At 39.8% G+C, this 21,532-nt stretch overlaps 1 protein-coding gene across 3 annotated transcripts; it reads right to left on the bottom strand.

Moving 5' to 3' along the window:
• Positions 1 to 645: 645 nt before the first annotated feature.
• Positions 646 to 18,386, bottom strand: PLAAT1 (phospholipase A and acyltransferase 1). Of its 3 annotated transcripts, XM_073904234.1 has the most exons (5): positions 18,195 to 18,386; positions 15,902 to 16,082; positions 11,088 to 11,226; positions 6,676 to 6,944; positions 646 to 898 (listed from the first exon to the last, which is right to left on the bottom strand). In XM_073904234.1, the coding sequence occupies exons 3-5, from the start codon at positions 11,224 to 11,226 to the stop codon at positions 797 to 799; spliced, it is 510 nt and encodes a 169-aa protein (XP_073760335.1). In that variant the 5' UTR covers positions 15,902 to 16,082; positions 18,195 to 18,386; the 3' UTR covers positions 646 to 796. The 3 variants fall into 3 exon arrangements, with proteins under 3 accessions (XP_073760335.1, XP_025724956.1, XP_025724949.1); XM_025869171.2 differs by lacking the exon at positions 15,902 to 16,082 and having other exon boundaries at positions 18,225 to 18,386; XM_025869164.2 differs by lacking the exon at positions 15,902 to 16,082.
• Positions 18,387 to 21,532: the final 3,146 nt, after the last annotated feature.

The raw sequence follows: 21,532 nt of genomic DNA on the forward strand, positions 1-21,532 counted from the left end.
CTTAATTTACAGTAAAAGCCTTAAACAGTAACACAGGATATTGTTTTCTAAATATGGCACTTTAAACCTGTATTAAATGATCTCTTGCTAAGGTTAAAAGGGTCAAACCCTTGAAATACTTCAAAATCCAAAGGGAATAATGTAGCTCTGTAGAAGTAACAGCCCACTCTTGCTTGTCACATACTCCTGACAAATGAGTCACTCCCAGGGAAATCACTGGATCTAAAACAGGAGCAAAGAATGCTGTCTCCCATCGACTCCACCTGCATCTACACAGGAACTAGGACATTGGGAGTGTACTCTCAAATGGATTGTTAATCAGAGCTCCTCAAACTGCCTAACAAAATGCTCAATTTCCTAGTTTCTTTTCTGACCAGAAAAGGAATATGAAGTTAGATGTCAATCTCAACAATTTGGGGCTCTTAACATTTCTTTTAAAATCACATATAGACATTCTTCATTCCTCTGGCAAGTACAAAATAGCCACCCTCAGGAAAAAGGAAAACACTATTTATGGTAGAAGATAAAATATGATGTGATTTTGTTAAAATCCTCTGCTGGCTTGCTCAAAAGGCTACTGCTTCTTGTTTAAGCTGCCACAGCAAATCTTTGCTAGTAGGGAGAAAAATTTCCATGGCTCAATGATGAGATAATATCAGTAAACAATTTATTAAGGAGCCTGCCATCCATCACTGGAATTTGGAACAATAATGATGCATTGAAAAATAAGTATTCATCCCAGTTTTTTTCCCCTCCTCACAAATTCCTTCAGTTCCAATATCTCTTCAGTAAATGATTAATAGTGTTTTGCTCTTTGTCTTTTTGGAAACAAGCCCAGGAGTGAAAAGGCACCAGCAGCAGCTGCCACAAATCCAATGGTACTTATCGCTTGGTTGGCCTATAAAGAAATGAGAAACAAACAAAAAACACATCTTATTCTAAAGGCACCTCTGTCCTAAACCCAAGCTTTAGCTTGTTTCCTAAACTGAAGACCTTTCAATGTACAAAGGATAAATTTAAAGCTTTATGCAAAATTTAATTGTGTATGCATAAATAAATTTATAATTTTTATAATTATGACAAAGATATAGTTAAATACACAGAAGTATATATCCTCATATTTTTATGGCCCCCAACAATTTATAACTCATTATGGCATAATTCCTAATAATCATGGTAGTACATCTGGGAGGTAGTGTTATTCCTGTTTTGCAAAACTTGGTGAGTTAAGTGATTTGCCTGAAGTCATACCAGCAAGATGTTTAGATATAGGTTGAGTCGTGAACCATGTATTTCCCCTCTAAACAATCCTTACCTCCTAAACACACACTGGTTTGGTTGGGTCTATATCAGGGTGAAAAATTTGTGTGTGTGTGTGTTTCCTGACTTGAGAATGTCTACTAGCAAAATAATTCAGAGGTGTAATCTAAGCTAAATACCTAGAAGCTCTTATTTGGTAGATAAAATTTCTATTTTGATAAACAAACTTCAAAAGAAGTCAATAGTGATGTTAACTATTGTGTTAAAAATTAATTTCTCATGTAGACAAACTAAAATAAACCACTCTCAAGCTCAACTGTCCATAAAGGAGTTCAGACATTTATAGCTTTAAAGGTATTAATCATCCTCATGATGAGGGATCTAATGAATATTCATGATTTTCATGGCACTCAGCTAATATTGCCTTCCATCTGCATGAGTTTGAGTGCAATTTTATGACCCAAAGGTCATCACATTCAGATGCCTCAGAATCATCAGGTATTCTGAAAACAACAGTTGTTCTCCAGGATTTAAGAATGAGGCTTTCAAATAAAGCAAAACATTTCTCCCCAGTGACTCTAGGGACCCACCCAAACGCTGGAAATCCTGACCCAGCTCACGTTTGAGCATGCCTTCTGTCTAACCCACAGGCCTCCCCCACATAGCCTGCCACCCCCACAAGACTGCCACACAGTGCTACCTCCCTAACTGCAGCTTCCCTGTTGGAAACAGACCACAGAGGCCTGGGCAAAAAAGAAGCACAATGACAGGAGTATTCATTACATTACACCATCCCGTGGTCTGTAAGGACAAGGCCTGTCATTGTAGCTCCCTGCTCTGCCACCATTCCCAGGTGCCAGGGAGAATGGCTTTGGCAAACAACTGACAACTCCTATTTTAGTTTACAATTCTAACCCTGTTTGGTTATTTTATTCATACTTTTTAATGAGTCACCACCTAAGTTATTTCCCAGGGAAGAGTCAGAATTTGCCGCAGCATAGAGCTACCCGCTTAGCACATGGGGAGCCAAAGGGACAGGAAGATCTGAGATATAGGACAAAATTCCAAAGAGGGACAAAATCAGTAATCAGACAGGGATCAAGGATTATAAATCAAGCCTAACCCTCATATAATTTCAGGCAGATGCTGAGATCCCAAGAAGGTCTGATATGGGCAAATGCGGCAGGAAATGAACAGATAGGACGGTGCAATGGGTGTCTTCCGAAAGAGGAGTCAAAGGGTAGTCTGGGAAAGTGGCAGGATCCTGGGGGTAGGGTGGTCCCAGCTAAATGCAGACCTAACCCACTGGGTCTCCATCAGCAACTAGAAACACAAGAGGTGAGAGAAATCCCACAGATCTGAGAGGCCTGGGGAGAGAAATGTGATCCTAAACCAAAATCCCCTGAGAGCACATAGGCCAGATACGATGACAAGGAAGCTACTTCCTACAGTGTAGGCAGTTTCCCAAATCCCAAACACTTATGACAAGTTCTAGTCTAGATGGCAAAATTCTGAGCAATTCAGACATAACTCTTGGAGTTATGTGTAATGGGATTTGACCTGCAAGAATATAACATCCCAGAATGTTCTCAGTGAACTATTACGAACAAGAGCTTTTATTTCACAACTTACTTAGGATTATAAAGTCATCTAAGCTGACTCCTCACACTTTATTCTTTACAGGGTTTTCTGACTGTGGGACATAATAAAGGCCTCATTCTGAGGATCTATACCTGCCCAATGAAACATTAACTGAATCTGGAGTGCTGTGTCCTGACATAGTGTAGCTGGGTCACAGATGACTGCAGGGCTTATTAAAACTCTTCTTCCCCTTTGACTCCAAGGCCACAGTGCTATGCACTGAAGCACAGTCAGGGTGTATCGTAGGTCAGCTTGTCCAGGCCTATTCAAGGTCACTGCCATCTCCCACAAAGATAGGCACATTTTAATATCTCGTTAAGACTGTAACAGTGGAAAATGTCTATTTAATTTTTTCAAAAAAGACAAGCCAGACTAGAAAAAAACATTTCCAACAGATCTGATAAAGACCTGTTATGCAAAATATGCAAAAGCTCTTAAAACTCAACAAAAAGAAAATGAACAAGGGATCCAATTTAAAAATGGACAAAAGATCTCAAGAGACACATCATCAAATATGGTATGCAGATGACAAAGAAGCATATGAAAGGATGATTAACTTCATACATTTAGGGAATTGCAAACTAAGACAATGAGATACCACTATGTACCTAGTAGAATGGTTAAAACCCAAAATGATCACAACACCAAATGGTGAAGAAGATGTGGAAAAATAGGAACTCTCATTCACTGTTGGTGGGAATGCAAAAAGGTACAGCCACTTTGTAAGACACTTTGGTGGTTTCTTACAAAACTAAACATACCCTTACCATAACAATCCAGTAATCATGCTCCTTGGTATTTACCCATAGGAGCTGAAAATCCATATCCACACCAAAACCTTCACACAAATGTTTCTAGCAGTTTTATTCATAATTACCAAAACTTGAAATCAACCAAGATGTTTTTTAGTAAGTGAATGTACATCCAGACAATGGAATGTTATTGAGTGATAGAGAAAAATGAGCTACCAAACCATGAAAAGACAGGGAGGAATTTTACATGCATATTGCTTAGTATGCATACTGCTCAATGGTTGCCAGAGGTTTAGAGGGAAGGAAAGATGAATAGACAAGCAGAACACAGAGGAATTTTAGGGCAGGAAAATTATTCTGTATGAAACTGTAATGATGGATATATGTCACTATACATTTGTCAAAATTTATAGAATGTACAACACTAAGAGTGAACCCTAATGTAAACTATTTTAGGAGGGGCAAAATTTTTCCTGTGTCCACCTTAGTTTCTCAGCTGAGGCTTGCTAATAAAAGACAACTTTACAAAAGAAAACCAAGAAGTTTATTAACAGGTTCATCTCATATATATATACATGGGAGAAACTCAGGGAAGAGTAACTCAAAGAGGTGGATTAGAATTCAGGGTTATATAGCATCTTCAAAAAAGAACAATAGATTTGTAGAGTAATGACAGGACAAAAGAAAGCAGTTTTAGGCTTCCCGGGGCAGCAGACCATGGGAAGGTAAATATATGGGAAACTAATGACAAAGGCTAGTTAGTTAAAGTTGTCATTTAGATTCCTCTGGTGTCCTCTCCAGGCTAGGAAGAATCTTAATGGTAACCACTAGTTGTCCTGGATGATTTACGTTTGTCCTTCCTGTTAGAGAAGGGAAGAGGGACACCTTTGAAAATGTTTGTCCCATTTTAGGGTCTGCTTCTCAACTGCCTTCAGCTCAAAATAATCCTTATGCTACATATTTTGGGGTGACATATTCTGGCTTCCTTCACGATGGACTCTCGTGGGTAACGTGTCAGTGTTGGTTAATCTTCTGTAACAACTATACCGCGCTGATGTGGACTCTTGATGGTGGGGGAGGCTGTGTACATGGCTGATGGGGAAGCTACGAGGGAACTCTCTAAACTTCCAGTTCAATTTTGCTGTGAATTGTATACTTCTCTAAAATGTAAGGTCTATTATTGTTTTTTAAATACAGAAAAGCACAAAGAAGAAAAAGATGGGGCCTCAATCCTTCCACCTTTCTAATCTTTTTAAATGCATTTGCAGTTTTTTAAATTGGGAGAAATACATAGCCATTCCCCCCAAAAAAACAGTTCTGTGCTCAAGACCCCAAAGCCCTGAGGAGATCCAAAATGAATCCAATATTAGCTATTATTAGTAATATTACTATTAATTATTGATAGTAATGAAAATAATAATACAAGTGCTATAGTTTCTATCAGAACATCTTATTGAAGAGTACCAACAAAGATGTATAAAATTCTTAAAATATTGTAATTAAAAATAATATTCATCTAAGTCTTATTGGTTCGGGAATGGATAATATGTAATACAGTGTGCTAACAGACTTCAAACATCTCCTATAATCCTCCAAACCCCAGTTTATAGATTAGGAAACTGATAAACAATGTTCCCTAAACCACCCAGCTAACACCTGGGGAAGAGGAGGTTCTAGTTCCAGTCAGCAGAATTCCAAAGTTTAGATGGCTTCTAAAGCCTGTCACTGTCTTCAACAGAACCTGCTAGAGAACAGTTCTAGTTGTTGAGGAACGATTAATTTTTCATGGGTCTTGATACTGGGTATGAAAGGTGAAAAGATGAGGGATTGTAAATTAGAGTGAAAGCAAAAAGATGGTTCTAATCCTTTTTTTTAAGTCACATTAAAAAAAATTGCTTGTTGAACACAGTGGACAACTTTACCATTTACAAAGGAGAGGGATGGATTCCATTTCCTAGCTCTACCACTAGTTTTCAATGCGAAGGTGAGCAGGAATTTGTGTGGATATCCTCTGTTCTGGTTCAGAAGCAATTTATTGTTACATGTGAATAGAACATTCATGATGTTAATGTATTTCCTAGTAAAAATGAATTTCCAATTAAATTATTTCCTAATGAAAACAAATGTAACCTTTCATTATGGTCCCTTTCCTATCTTCCCAAGCTTCTGTGAGAACAATTGTAAACTCACTCCTTAGAATAGACGTTTATATAACGGATTCAACCATTTCAAGATACTGGGAACCTTTATTCATTCTTTTACATCACTGTAATAAATCTTTAGGTTAAAACACCAATGTTGGAATTGGATTTGTGGTATGATAGGTACAAAGAAGGCAAATGAATCAAGCATGCTTTTAGTTAGGAATCTGCCATGCTACAAAATAGTGTGAGAAATGACAACATTGCATGCTATTTTAAAAATAATCGATCCGTTTTTTTAAAAAAATCATCCAAAAGCTCAATGAATCAAAGGATCTGCTTAAAAGCACAAAATTCCTTTGAAACTAGCGTTGCAAGGAGACAGAAATCATTTTCAAACCCACCAAAATATGTCTGTCATTAGTTGGCCTCTCTCAGCTAATGGAAAAGAATCCCAGAGTTACCATCTATGTTTTTGGCAAATGAACTCCCACTTAAAAACGTCAACCTTCTTTTCAGAATGTTCCTTTCAGTGTGTGAAGTTACTGATTTGAGACTGCTGTACGGACGGCAGGGAAATGGGAAAACAAAACAAAACAAAACCCTGAAGGACAGAGGGCATTAAGACTGACAGAAAAGCTATGGTCTTGATTCTGCTCCAAGTCCCTTCCAGTCCCAAATTCATGATGTCCACGTTCTAGCTTTAATTTGGCCATTAACCTGCTACATGACCGTGGACAACTCAATTCCTTCCTTTATCCTTTGGAGTTCTCATATTTTCTTGTCCTTTTCATTTTGTTTGCAGCCTGGGAATCTTATAGTCAGTAGTTATTTTTCCAATGTAAGAAGCATATTTTATATATCTTCTAAAGAAAACTCACCTGCTCTGAAACTCCTTCTCCATAACGAAGCAAAGTCACAAAATGCTCACAGTTGTTGACAAGTATGTCATATTCCACCTCCTGTCCAATAACCGTCTCTGACCGTTGCATGACTTCTTCCACAGGGAGAGGGGAGTAGGTCCCATCATATTTATTGTTTATTCTGTATGTGTCATTTCCCACAACATCCCTCAGCAGCTGCATCTTCACCAGGGCCTTCCGGCTGAATACAGACTTGGCGCTTGTAAATGATGCAGAAATGCTATCCTCTAGAAGGAGAATTCTGGTTAGCAAGATCGAGTGACACAACCCAGTGAACCCCAATGCCATGAAATTGCAATGCCTCACCCTTGGAAGTGATGGAGTCACTGAAGCCACTGAAGGAAGCTCTGTTCCTAACTTATCACCAAACCAGAGGCCACTTAATCTTGCCAGACTGAACAACTCATTCTGTAGTTTATCAATAACACTTAATACAATATGACTGAGAATATAAGGAAACCCTTTGAAAATTTGTATCTGTCCATAGAGCCGACTGGGTAAGAAAACTAACCACCCTTGAGGAATAAGATCTCTATCAGTTGGCATTATTGTTAGTGATCTTGGTGTATATTCCTAGCATAGTACACTTAAGATCACTGTCCACCTTTTTCTATAAAACATGCGCTTTTTCAGCATCTGAACCCTTCCAAACTAATATCTCTGGACCTCGACAGTTGTGCATTATGATTAGTAAGCTCATCCCAGTGTCAAATCTGTGCTCCTTACCCCTTCCTCTGCTTTTTACACCTGTCCTTTCAACTCGGCTTCAACTTGGCTCCAAATTTACATGGTACCTCAGTCCTCTAAAGGGTCAGCTAGGGTCAACTGGGGCCCTGCTTTTGTCTTGACAGTTCCTTTTGGCCAAGAAAGTAAGTCCTGAAACTGAACCTAAGCTAGTAGCTGCTGTCCACTAGATGTGGCCCCAGGCTATGTCCTACCCACCCACCTGTTATACGCCCCGCCTCCTGCCACTCCGTTTTAGCTACCTTAATTGCCAAGCATTTGCCTAGACTGCCAGGGACCATTGTCTTCTGGCTGCCACTGTCAGTATCTGAGCCTGGACAGATGATTGTTCAGTGTTCAGCTCTAACATCAGGCCCTGGTCCCTCTCCATCTGCTCGAGACCGCTATGCTTGGCTATTTGTTCAAGTAAATCATGAGAGGGGGAGTCTCCATATAACTGGTGTTTAGACACTCTTCCTTTTTCTACTCATTCTTTCCTACCTTCCAAGCTCCTTTTCATTCAAGCAGCATTTCCAGTTAATATCTTACACATTGAAAGTTCTCAAAGCATGTATCTCCTAGTTAGAATTACTAAAATTTTAAAAAACTAGTCTGATGCAATCAATTTACAGATGAGGATGTTGAAGCTTGGAGAGGTAAACTGGGTTGCAAAGTATGATGTGAGTAGTTAACAACAGAACCAGGAATTGGATTTCAGTCTACAGGATCAAAGCTCCATGCTAGAACCACATTAATATGGAGCTTAATGCATGAAAATAAGAACGGAAGAGTCTCTTTATTATTTTTTAGATGTTAAAACTGCAGAAAGAATGTAGCATTGCTTGATGTTAATCACTAGACTCTGCAGAAACTAATGGCTCTTTATCATAAATGTCACTTTATTGCCATTTCTATTTCCATTACTCTAGAACACGAGGCAAATATCTCAAAATGTTGCAAAAACCACTTCATTAAAAATTCTCAGATGTTTCCAAAATAGTAAGACTAGGATTATTAACACTTCTTTTTAAAGGTATCTTGAAGAAAAAAATGTTCCAGTCTATTTAATTGCATACATTTTTTCTTAAAAAATATTAATTTGTGCTTATTTCTAAACATTTAGGAAGTACAGAAAAAACTACATAAATATGTAGATATAAATCACCCATTATCTACCCACCCAGAATTAACTGTTATTATTTTGATGTACTTCTATTATGTCTGTTATTAACACATGTATACAGATGCGTGTGTATGTGTGCATTCACGTGTATATATTATTTCTTTGCAAACTAGGTATCATATTATATACTGCACTTTTAATCTGGAATTTTCAAATAAATATCATGCAAGATTATCTCTCATGCAATTAAATGTGGCCAGAAATAAGGTTTTTTAATGGCCATTATAGTAGCTGTTGGCCTATCCAGCAGCCCATCCCACAACTGTCTGTTTCTTTCTGGAAAAGATTTTGTGTGGGTCAGTTATAGTATCTCATTCTCCTGGGCACAGGGATGATCCAGTGATGGGCATGGGATCCACACTAGACCAATTAGGATTGTTCTCCATGCTATTTCCTACTGGAACAGGCAGGGATTAGCTCTCTCCTATTGTGTCACAGGAGTGTAAGAATGAGAGCCGGAGGATATTCATGGTTATTGGTTCAGCTTCCTAGAGAGACATTGTCTGAGAGAATTAAGACAACATAGAGAAAGAAAAGGCAGATGTGAGGCTTGATAATCATGGTCAAACACCCACATCCAGGCATCCCTGAGGCCAGTACCATCTTTATCCTTTTTTGTAGTTTCCCTCAGTGAAGCAATGAATTTGCCTGTTTGCTTAAACTAATTTGTGTTTGTTTTCTGTTACTTGCAACTAAAGAATTCTGTCAAACACAGAATATTCTAACCTGTGGCAAAGTCATAATTTGCTTAACTAGGCCCCTATTGAACATTAATCCACTGTTGATTTCTTTTTTGTACCTATTAATCCCCCTCACATATTGCACCCATCCCCCTATCCCTCCCCTCTGGCAACTACTCATTCGCTCTCTGTATTTATGAGTCTGTTTCTGGCTTGTTGGTTTGCTTATTTTTGTGAGTTGCTTTTTTTTTTTGTAGATTCCACAGGTAATAAGTGAAATCACCTGGTATTTGTCTCTCTCTGACTTATTTCACTTAGCACAATACCCTCTAGGTCCATCCATGTTGTTGCAAAAGGCAAGAACTCATTCTTTTTTATGGCTGAGTAATATTCCAGTGTGTGTGTGTGTGTGTGTGTGTGTGTGTGTGTGTGTGTGTACCACATCCTCTTTATCCATTCCTCTGTCGATGGACACCTAGGTTGCTTCCATGTGTTGGCCATTGTAAATAATGCTGCAATAAACAGAGGGGTACATATAGCCTTTCAAATTAGTGTTTTCGTTTTCTTTAGGTAAATATCTAGTAGTAGAATTACTGGATCATAGGAATTTCTATTTTTAATTTTTTGAGGAACCTCCACATTATTTTCCAAATGGCTGCACCAGTTTGCATTCCCACCAACAGTGCAGGAGGGTTCCCTTTTTCTCCGCATCCTCACCAAATTTGTCATTTTGTTATTGTCTATTTTTTAAACTGTTATAAATGAGATAGAAGTAAACACTCCTATAAAGAATGTTATTCTACATCTCTATAAATATTTCTGAAGAATAAACTCATAGAAGTACAATTACAGGGTCAGAGCACATGAACTCTTTTAAGACTTTTAATACATATTGTTAAACTGTTTTCAGGAATGATGTTAGTGAATTTCATTTCTTTCAACAGTATCCTTGTTTTGATTTCATTATAGCCTTATCCACACTGACTGCTATCATTCTTAAATATTTCCTAATGTGATAGTCATAAAATCTGTTATTTTATTATACAATTCCCAGATTACTACCTTTACAGATAGGTATTGGTTTCTGCTTTTCTTCTCCTACAAACTGTTCATAGTTCTTTACCCATTTGTTTGTTGGGATTTTGGTGTTTATGTATCCCCAGCATCTAGAATAGCATTTGGCATATACTGGGTAATCTGTAAGTAAATGTTGAACAAATTGAAATAATTTGTGTGATATATAAACACAATGACTTATTATGTTTGTGACAAATATTTTCCCCAGTGGATTATTTATGTCTTAATTGTGTTTTTATTTTCCAATCCAGAGGTTTTAAATCTTAATGTTAATTGGTCTTTGTGATTTATCCGATGCCACTTTGGTCTTAGTATGTCCTTCCCTAAATCTTTTTCAGATAGATTTATCTACTTTCTATATTTTGTTTCTATTTTGTCTTATTGCATGATTTCATTCATGATTCCTTCTTTTTTTTAAGATACACCAATCAAATTTTTTTAATTAACATGTTATGTATTATTTGTTTCAGGGGTACAGGTGTGCGATTCATCAGTCCTACACAATTCACATCGCTCACTATAGCACATACCCTCCCCAATGTCCATCACCCAGCCACCCCATCACTCCCACCCACCCTCCACTCCAGCAACCCTGTTTGTTTCCTGAGATTAAGAGTTTCTTATGGTTTGTCTCCCTCTCTGGTTTCATCCTGTTTCATTTCAAGAAAACTCAAAAGCTCTCAGGAGTTACTGGAAACAAACCTTACCTAGAGGTGCTATGTTGATAACATAACCATCACCCAAGTACAGTGCCCAGTGCTGGTAGCCCGAACGAAATACCTCAATCAAGTCCCCTGGCTGGGGGTTACCAGGATAGCTCAAACTAAAGCAATCATTAAACGCCATCTGCAATGACAGACACAAAGAATATCTAGCTGACATGACTTGCCAAAAGAAAATCCATTTAAGACTACAATAGAAGTATAAGAATACAGAATTTATTGGGATTGCATTCCTTATTAAAGACTTTAAACTTACACCACTGTCCTTTGAATGATTCCAACACTGAATTATGTGCGCACAAGTGAAAAAGACGTGAGAAAGAATTTTATCTGTTAATTGTTTAATTTTCTACAGCAATGCTTCTCATCCTGATCAACCCCAGGGCTCCTTTATAATACTAAGCATTTTATAGTTCTCTCTTTAGATCCAGAAATTCATAGATAATATAATTTACCTATATACAAAATTCCAGAAGTATTAATAGGGTGCCCTATTTGGAATAGAAAGGGGAAATAAATTTATAGTAATATCCATTTTATGTAAACACTAAGTCCGTGACTGTACCAAAAGCTATAATAAAGTGTCCATATGCTTGCACTTACTTAGCATGAAAAAGTCAGCATTCAGAAGCAGAAGATGAGAAGTCTTTCAGCCTTTCATATATCAGCACAGTAAAATCAACGAAGAGGGAATGAGTGGATACTGATATTCTGTGCAAAAAAATACCTTATATTGCAAACTTATTCTATCATTTAACTTAACCAGAGATAAGTTCCAGGTTCAGATGAGTGGCCAGCCAGATATTCAGTCATACTGTAAGGAACAGGACACTTCTTCCTTGTGTCAAACTGTACTGTGCAGGAGTAGACACTTCAGTCTCTACCCACTCAACATCAGTAAATGCTCTTTGTCATGTGACAACCACAAACATCCCACAGATTTCCACTACTCCTCTACTGCTTCACTCACTGTCTGATTCTTTACTTACTGATTCCAGAAACAGGGTAAGGGAGCCATTGTAGAAGTGAGACAACTTGGAAGGTTGGGGAGTTCACCATGCTGATGAATATGTCTGAAAATTCTAAGTTTGGTGAAGTTTTTCTTTTTCCTTTTAGGTCAATACTTTTCAGAAAGAACATATAAATCTCTGATGGTTGATTTTTATGGAAGGTTACATTTTCTCTGTAGGTATGGCTTGGAAGTAGAATGACTCAGCAGGCGGAAGCTAGAGACATTCATCAATACTCAAAAGGAGATTTAGTGCTATATCCATGTTGACTCTCTAATTGACAGCAGAGTTTCTCATCATCTCTCACTCTAATATAGATATGTATGCTCATTTACAAAATAAATCCAAGTGCCAGAAAGGGAAATTTCCAAACCATCTAAATTATAATCATAATAGCATAGGCTAAGGACTTGGGAATACAGACTATCATTTTTCTGGCACTCTAAAAATCTTTTTTACAACACTTAATACTGGGAGGGTGTTTTCCCAAGTATTTGTGTGCCATCTGTTGAAAACTTCAATCTTCACACTGTCACAGAAATGCAGCCAAATGTAAGCTGTCCATCTGTTGAAAAATAACTATTTAAAACAACTTTATGGAAACCATTAAGTCTAACCACTCTGTCAAATATGTTTGAGTCTTATTAAGATGGAGTTCAGAATTTGGCCACATGGGCACTAAAAGGAAAAATAGATAATATACTATGAAATAAACAAACACATTTCCCATGAATAGGATTCAGCAAGCACACACAGCTGCCTACTAGAATTCAGGGACCTAGCCAAGCTTACAATAATCATCATCCTTTGAAGAGAGAGCACTTTGTAGTGAACACTTTTTTTTTTTCAAATGCACTATCTCAATTAACCCTATTTAACTTCTTAAACAACTATTTGAGCTTATTATGTTGTTATTCCATTTTATAGAAAAAAATATACAGTAGCTAATGCCAACTTTTGGAAAATACCCATTGAAACCTTCATACAGATCACTTACATTGGGTTACATCCCAATAAACCCATTGTTAGTTGAGAATATCATAGGTCAAAATGCATTTTATTCATTTAACCTACCAAACATCATAACTTAGCCTAGCCTACCTTGTACATGCTCAGAACACTTCCATTAGCTTACAGTTGGCAAAATCATCTAACACGAAGCCTGTTTTATAATAAAGTGTTGAACATCTCATGTAATTTATTGAGTATTGTACTGAAAATGAAAAATGTGGTTGTATGGCTGTGTGGGTACAAAACGGTTCCCGATGCTGGGGCAGCGGTGGTGAGCTGCAGTAACCAGGCTTTGTGAAATGGCCAGAGCTAGACAGGTGAATGGTAAAACAGAGGTGGCTGTTTGTAAATGCTGAGAAAGTGGCTCATGGCTTTTTTTAGTTTCTTGTCCTTTCAGCCACAATAATTCTGTGAAACGGATATTCCACTGCATGACTTTAATATATTTAACACATTTTCAATTCTGACATATAGTTTGTAAACTGATTTATGAAATGTAAGTTAATTGATTTCATGAAGCCTATCATATTTATAATAAAGGATGGTGGGATAACAAGGAAAACATTTCATATGAGTAACCACTCAAGAAACTAAGGGAGGAGATTGGAGGCTAACATGTAAGGGAAAAGTGAGTTCCAGCACCAAGCGCTTAGAATCACAGCAATTTACTGCAGAAAAGCACGTCAGACATTACCTACTCCACTGCTCTCCAAACCTGTTTTTAGCAGCAGGGCCCTGAAGTAAATCAAATATCAGATGAACCCACAAAAATATAAAACGCAAAAGTAGCTCTGCCCTGGATGAAGTCAGGAAGGAGCATGGCAATCCCATCTGCTTCTCATTGCTGTTGCTACTGAGGTTCTCTGGGGCCCCAGAAATTCTAGGAATGGAGCTTGAATAACACCCATCTAGTCCTAGCACAGCCCCTCATTTTCAAGATAGAGGAAATAGTAACAGGTGGATAATTTGACTTGCCAAAGGTCATATGCTATTTTACAAAAGATTTTCAACAAATAGTGTGAGAGCAATTGAATATTCATTGCAAAAAAACAACAGACAAAACAAAATACCAACTTCTACATAAGTCTCATGTCTTATGCAAAAAAATATTTCAAAACAGATCATGGAATTAAATGTAAAACTATAAAACATGGGGGGGGGAAGCACATAAAAGAAACTCTCCAGGATCTAGGGTAGACATGTTCTTAGTCTTGATACCAAAAGTACTATCCATAAAAGGAAAAACTGACAAGTTGATGTCCTCAAAATGTAAAACTTTTGCACTACGGAAGATCCTGTTAAAAGCTCAAGAAGACAAACTACGGAATGGGAGAAAATATTTGCAAACCACATATTTGAGAAAGGTCTAGTATTGAGAACATATAAAGAACTCTCAAAACTCAAGAGTAAAAGAGCAAAAACACAATTAGAACATGACCAAAAGACACAAAGACATTTCACCAAAGAAGAGACACAGATGTCAAGTAAGCCATGTTAAACATCATTAGCCATTTGGAAAATGCGGATTAACACCACAATGGGATAGCCACCACACACTTATCTGAAGAACTAAAATAAAAAATACAGACCACAGAAAATGCTTGCAAGGATGCACAGTAACTATATCACTCATTTGCTGGTGAGAATATAAAACGGCATAGCCACTCTTGAAGCAATACAGCAATTTCTTTAAAAACTTGTAACTACCATATGATCCAGCAATGTACTCCTAGACCTTTACCCCAGAGACTGAAGACAATGAGGACTTGTATTTACACAAAAACCTGTACATGAGTGTTTAGAGCAGCTTATTCATAATAGCCAAAAACTGGAAACAGCCCAGGTGACCTTATAAAAAGGTGATCTATAAAAAGGTCACCTGCTCTAAATTGTGGTAGAGCCATACCCTGGAATACTACTAAGGAATAAAAAGGAACAAACTATTGATAAATGCAACAACCTGGATGAATCTCCACAGAATCATGCTGAGTGAAAAAGCCAATGCCAAAAAGTTAGATACTGTATGATTCTAACTATAGAACATTCTTGAAATGACAAAATTATAGAAATAGAGAACAAATAGTGGTTGCCAGGGGTTAAGGAAGTGGTGAGAGGGAAATGGGTGTAGCTATAAAAGGGCAACACGAGAGATCCTAGAGATGATGGAAATGTTCTGCATCTCGATCACGTCAATGCAATAACCTGTCTGTGATATCACACTACAATTTGCAAGATATTACCACTGCGGGAACTGGGTAAAAGTACAAGGGATCTCTCTGTGTTATTTCTTACAATTGCATGTGAATCTACAGTTATCTAAAAACAAAAATATTAGTAAAAAAAAAAGAGACCAATGCTTTTTTTAGATATAGGACATAGAAGAGGACAAATATTGAGGCAGATTTCAGCTGTGTATGAGGAAAACTTCATTGAAAGTGATCCAACAATGGAATAGAGCAACTTGTGCCGATAGCAGTCTGTCACTGGGAATGTTTAAATACAGTCAGGGTTGATAAAAATAACATTCCCACGGTGGTGGTGGAAGGCGAGGGTGATTAGGGTAGGAGGCCTTGTAAGGTCTCTTTCAGCTCTAATGTTCTCTCCTGTTTCCCAGGAGCGGTGCTAAGTGTAATCCTCAAATCAACACCATGAAGTAGAGATAATTATTTCCCCCATTTTAAAGATGAGGCTTATGATGTTCACAAGCAGTTCAGGAACTTTCCCAAAGTCACACAGTGAGAAAGGGCAGAACCCACACCTGGCCCCAGATTAGCCTACCTCCAAGATGAGGCTCCTGCTCCTATCTGCTTCTCCTCATTCACACTGTACTGCCTCCATTACTGACATTTCTGCAGCACTTCTAGCACACTGTTGGACCAGTTAGCAATTGTGAGCTGGGTATCATGATCACCATCTTACAGAGGAGGAACCTGAGGCTCCAATGAGTTACCTATCAGACCTAAAGTCACAAAAGTAGTAAGTGGCAGAGATAGAATTCAATTCCAGGTATGTCTTCTTATTCCTGCCTGCACGCTCCTTCTTTATACTACTGATTAACATCATTAACCAAAGGAATTGCTACTAAACAACATTTCATATTTTCCCTCTTCTCAGAAACCCATCACATGGAGAAGCTGCGAAAGCACACAGAATGTATATTTCATGTAACAGCACAGAAAGTTTTTAAACATTTATATGCAGAACCAGAGAGTAATGGGAAATGGACCTTGGGGAATCCCTAATCTTCTTCAGGAGAGATGTCAAGGTGGGGCTAGAAGCATCTAGAAGGCGCCTAGACTCAGACCTTAGATAGACGGCTATAACCTGTCTGCTTGGGTAATTTGATTTACATGGACTACATCTACCCATTTCATTTGGGCACAAGAAAATGTGCTTCATAAACATGAGATGACACAGAACTAATGAAAGATACATTTATAAAGGCCTCTATTACAATCTGTGTCACCGTTAAGATAAAAAATACTTGGTTTTAATAGTTCATTTGCACAGAATTGTTTGTCTAGTTCATAATAAAGAGTGGCATGAAGGTAAATCTGTAATCTTTGTACAAGAAATTTCTTGTTTCAACTGCGAAAATAGGCTACCTTGTTTAAAGCTCCTTCTTGGTCCCTCTGGATGCATCTAAAGATATCACTGTCCCCTGCACAGATAGGGACAGGCTGATTACCTGCTGCTCATGTCCATGAGGCCACCTGTGTTACAGGAATACTAAGAGCACTTTTCCCACAAACTACTCCCAAGAAGGCAATGCTGTTGGAAGTCCTAAACACTACCACAGACCATCCCTAGTCCCACAGACTCCCAATTAGATTTGGACCTTTTCCCACTTCAGCTGCATTTTAAAAAAATTTTTTAATAGAGTTGATTTATTTATTTTGCAGAGGGAGAGAGATGGTGAGAGCGAGAGCACAAGCAGGGGGAGGGGCAGAGGGAGAGAGAGAAGCAGGCTCCCCGCTGAGCAGGGATCCCAGGACCCTGGGATCATGACCTGAGCGGAAGGCAGGCACTTAACAACTAAGTCACCCAGGCGCACTCAGCTGCATTTTTTCATCCATGGTCCCATACACTGAGATGGCTCCATGAAGCCCCGCACTCCCAGAATGGCTACTTCACAGCTCCTCAAAGTTGCAAGGCTCTTTGGTCCCACATCTTCACGCGACAGCTGAGGAGATGAACCATCCTCCCCACCAGATGAACCATCCTCACTCAGCCACTGCTTGGAATCCCTCCAAGGCTCCCCACTACTGACTTCCATCTTGCCCGCATATGTTCATCCCTACATTCTAGGAAAACCAAACCATTCTTTATTCCTCACGCTCACCTGGAATTTTGTTGCTAACACTGAACCTTCTACCTGGAATGCTCTGCCCCTTTCCAAATACCCCCCAAAGTCCCACTCTTAGAGATCCAGGTCAGATGCCACCCCCTCCCCAAGGTCTTCTTGCAGTCAACCGGAAATGACATCTCCTTGGGAGTTTCCACCGCGCGTTATCAAACCCCTATTGCGTTTCCCACACCTGCGTCAGTTACTGGTGTCCAGGGAATAATCCCTTCCGCTCAGTATTGGAGGGCTGGTTCTTGTTTGTCTCTACATCTTCAGTTTCTAGCAGAGCGCCTGACACAAATAACTGCTGAGCAAATATTTAATGAATGAGGGAATGAGAAGCCCAAGCCCAGGGAGGACAGAGTGGCTGGGTTTTTCCAGCACATAAATCTTATTAATAGTCCGGAATGCCAAAGCAATATCACCATCCCCCAAATCTAATATTTTATAATACTAATTACTTGTTTTATTATCCTTATTCATTCAGTGAGAACGATAGGTTTAAAAAAACCTCTTAAGCAAGACCAGTTTCCTAGTCCTGGTGCTGCTACTTAATAGCTGTGTGACTTGGGGACTGAGTCTCTCCCTGTGGACTCAGTTCCTCCATTTGTAACAAAGAAGGGTATGGATGCTCTCTACTGGTCCTTTGAGTTTTTCACATCTGACAGGTGGCGCAAACAAGGTTGTCTGGGAGCCCAGAGGTCCTCCCTGCCATCCCCAGCACACCTCGCTCAAGCCCAGGGGTCTCGTTCCCACCGGTGGCAGCTGCCAGGGTCCCGGGGTCGCCCTGGCCTCGCAGCTGCAGTCCCTCTGGCTAGCGGCCACGGGCCCACTCCATCTGCTCTCGGGAGAGGTCAAAAGGCAGCAGCCCACCACCTCTCAGCGCCGCCCTCCGGCGCCAACGCCAGCGCCAGCGCCAACGCCAGCCCCGCCGCGCGCCCCGGCGCCCTCTGACGCCGCCGCGCCCGCTCGCGGCTCCCATCCTGACCCGCGCCACCGTCGGGGTTCACACCCCTCGCTCGGAGAAGCCCCGAGAAGGCGCGCGCGTGCGCGCGCGCGCGCACACACACACACACACACACACACACACACACACACACGCAGCGGTCAAAGCGCAGACACACACACACACGCGCGCGCGCGCGCGCAGCGGTCAAAGCGCAGCCCCAGCGCAGAACCTGACCGATGATTTCGGCTCCCCCGCCGCCCCTAGCCACTGGGATACTCTTGCATCAAACTTTTTATGGTATCAAGGATTGTGCTAGGCGCAGCAATTTCTAAATTTACACGTCTTGTTGAGCCCGGAAATGTTCGTGTACCTTCGTCATGAATGCACACTGCACCGCTAGAAGTATATACCCTTCTAGCGCTGCACAAATTCCTTTACCCAGGAAAGGACCCTCAGGGCCTGTGTCCGGGGAAAGCATCTCGGTCTTTAACTCAGCAAAGGTGGAAGGAGGGAGTGGCCTTAGAAAATTTCCCTGCTTCCCACCACACACACGCCTACACGGTGAGGGCTTATGAACCTTATCCAGAGCCCAAGGGCTATGAGGACACACATGGACCCCGGCTCCCTTTGGACCCCTCCCTATCACAACCCTCTAGCCTAAGATCAACTTCAGAATGGGAAGAGGAGAGAAAAGAGAAAGGAGAGGGGAAGGGCCTGCCAACACCTCCACAGCCACGTACTAGTTTCTCCCAGTGCAAGTTTACCTGGCTCCTGATGGGATGAGGCCTTCCTTAAAGACAAGCCACTCTCCGGCAGCCGGTTCTCCCCCTCAACACTTCTGACCTTCCCCTACCAAAGGTCGGTTCTGCAGGTCCCTTATTCAGCATGACTTGGGTGCATGTGACAGAGCAGGGCCTAACTGACCCTCTTTTAGGCCAGATAGGCCAACAGAGGCTTCCAGGAATAAAGCCATGCAAATTTAAAAATAAAGCTGGGCATGAAGAGTATCCCTTTTCTTACTGCTAAAAAAGGGAGGCCAGGGAGACTAGCCGGCTAAGTAAGGAAAGCCTGGTGGACTGCTAAGTGAACTTTTTGGAGCTCTGTACAGGACTTTCCTTCAAACAAGTCATAACCTAGATTTTTACTCTGATTTAAATGGAATCTCAGCTAAAAGGAAGGATTCAAAGGCTGAAATAGCTTGCTAATTTTATGTGTTTTGCCACAGTGGGATAAAAATTATGTAAAGATGCAGCTGCCTTTATAAAGGAGCCAGGTTCTGTTATGAAAATTAAGGGTGGTCTGCATGGTTTGAAACTGGGTCTGGTTTTGGCAACTTTGGAGACATAGAGAACGTAGAAGGACATGGAAAGCATGAGGGATCTAGATATAATCACTGGCAAAGTGGAAACTAGAACACTTGAGAGTTTGTAGCTTTGGGTGATTTTTTTTTTGAGCTTATATTTTTATTACATGTTTCCTGTGTAATATATTTTTAGAGTTCTAAGATGAATCAAATATGCCTTTTAATACCCATTGGATGTCTCAAAGAGAAAGCCATAAACACACATTTGCTTTATGTTCCCTAACTATTTCAATTGAGTCATCACTGAAGGAAGTGGTTCATGATTTTCTACAGGAGAGTTATTGTGAGCATTTATAAAGCCATCCTGCTTATGAGTTAAATTTATTGTGTTTGCCAGGTTAATCTGTTTTCTCTAATCAGACACTTAATCATCCAGTCTCCTCTCTGTATTATGGATTCATGAATGTGAACGAAGGAGGATTGCTCAGTCAGGACAAAATGATAAATTATCATTTCTTTTTGGGGGTATTTGTGATTAAATGCATCATAATAGAATTAAAATGAAATAAATCTTATAATTTTACTTCTAGATCCCTGCCAGGTATAGATAAAATGCATTCAGTTTAAGAGTAAATTCAATTTGAAGCCTGAGTGAAATTTGTAGGAAAAACAGAGAGAGCTTTGTAGTTCAGGAGAACCCTGAGTTCTCTCTTCCTTTCTACAGACTGGAGTGACAGTTAATCAATCAGTGGTATTCTATGGATGAGCAGTCCAGAATTCAAATTTCCAGTCAGAAAGAATGAGGAATTAACCTTGGGCAGTTATAACCAAATTTTACCTGAATCCAGAGTTGCAATCCTGGGATCTCATGGGCTGCACATGGTATACAATGGGAGCCGATGTCAGCTTATCACCAAATCACCGTTTTCCATTACTTTGGCTAATCTATTAACTGAAGCACCACGTGCATGGCACCCTCAGTTATTGTCTACTTGGGTTGAAACAGTTGAAACACGTTGAAATAAGCATAATGGAGATGATTTCATCATGTTTTTTGTTAAATGAATAAAGTCCACATTCTAGCAAAAGCCTGGTGATTTAACAAATCATTATTTGCCTTATTAATACATGGAGACTAAAACCAATTGGCATTGTGTGGTGTCAGACAGCGTGCTCAAGACAAATTTTTTGTGTGTGGATATTTATACACACACACACACACACACACACACACACACAATCAGCAAAGTACTTTCATATCCATGGTCTCATTTGATCCTCACAACAAACCCATGACTCTTCAGGTCCTGGCAGTTGCCCTTGAGGCCTGAGCCGTAAAGCTCCTCACTCATTGTCTGTGGGGATTGGACCAAGACCAGGCCTCTTAGTGGAGAGTTCTTCCTCGACCCAGACTCTTTTGTATTGGACAGTGAAAGCGAAGCCTTCCTTCTAAATTAAACAAACAAAACAAAACAAAACTAGAAAGACACCCACGTGCAAAACACCACAAAAACAAAAGGCCTGTACAAATATGAGGTAAATGAGGCCTAGAGCAAAAAAATGGTCTTAAAAAGATCTCCTGGCCTCGCCTGAGATATTTGCTGAGGTGACACAGAGTCTGTGGGCTACGTGAGCATAGTGAGAGTTGAGACAGCCACTCAAATAGTCCCACTCCTGCACCCTGAAATCCATGTTATTAAAGTAAAAGCTTTTTTCTTGACTGCAATATCCAGGCTCATGTCTGTTCAGACTAGATTTTGATATACAAAGTGCTCGAGCCTCTCATTCTGTCTGCTTTGTATAGTCTCAGTC

The sequence above is a fragment of the Callorhinus ursinus genome, unplaced genomic scaffold (genome assembly GCF_003265705.2).
Source record: "Callorhinus ursinus isolate GAN/ISIS: 27379988/994484 unplaced genomic scaffold, GSC_fseal_2.0 scaffold1, whole genome shotgun sequence".
In the NCBI taxonomy this organism is placed as follows: Eukaryota; Metazoa; Chordata; class Mammalia; order Carnivora; family Otariidae; genus Callorhinus; species Callorhinus ursinus.

Bases quoted from the DNA above. Each gene is read 5' to 3' on its own strand.
- PLAAT1 (XM_025869171.2), bottom strand. From the start codon at position 11,226: ATGGCGTTTAATGATTGCTTTAGTTTGAGCTATCCTGGTAACCCCCAG. The intron at 6,945-11,087 runs GTAAGGTTTGTT...TTCTCCTTCTAG, and splicing joins TATCAACATAGCACCTCTAG to AGGATAGCATTTCTGCATCA. The intron at 899-6,675 runs GTGAGTTTTCTT...ATTTCTTTATAG, and splicing joins GAGAAGGAGTTTCAGAGCAG to GCCAACCAAGCGATAAGTAC.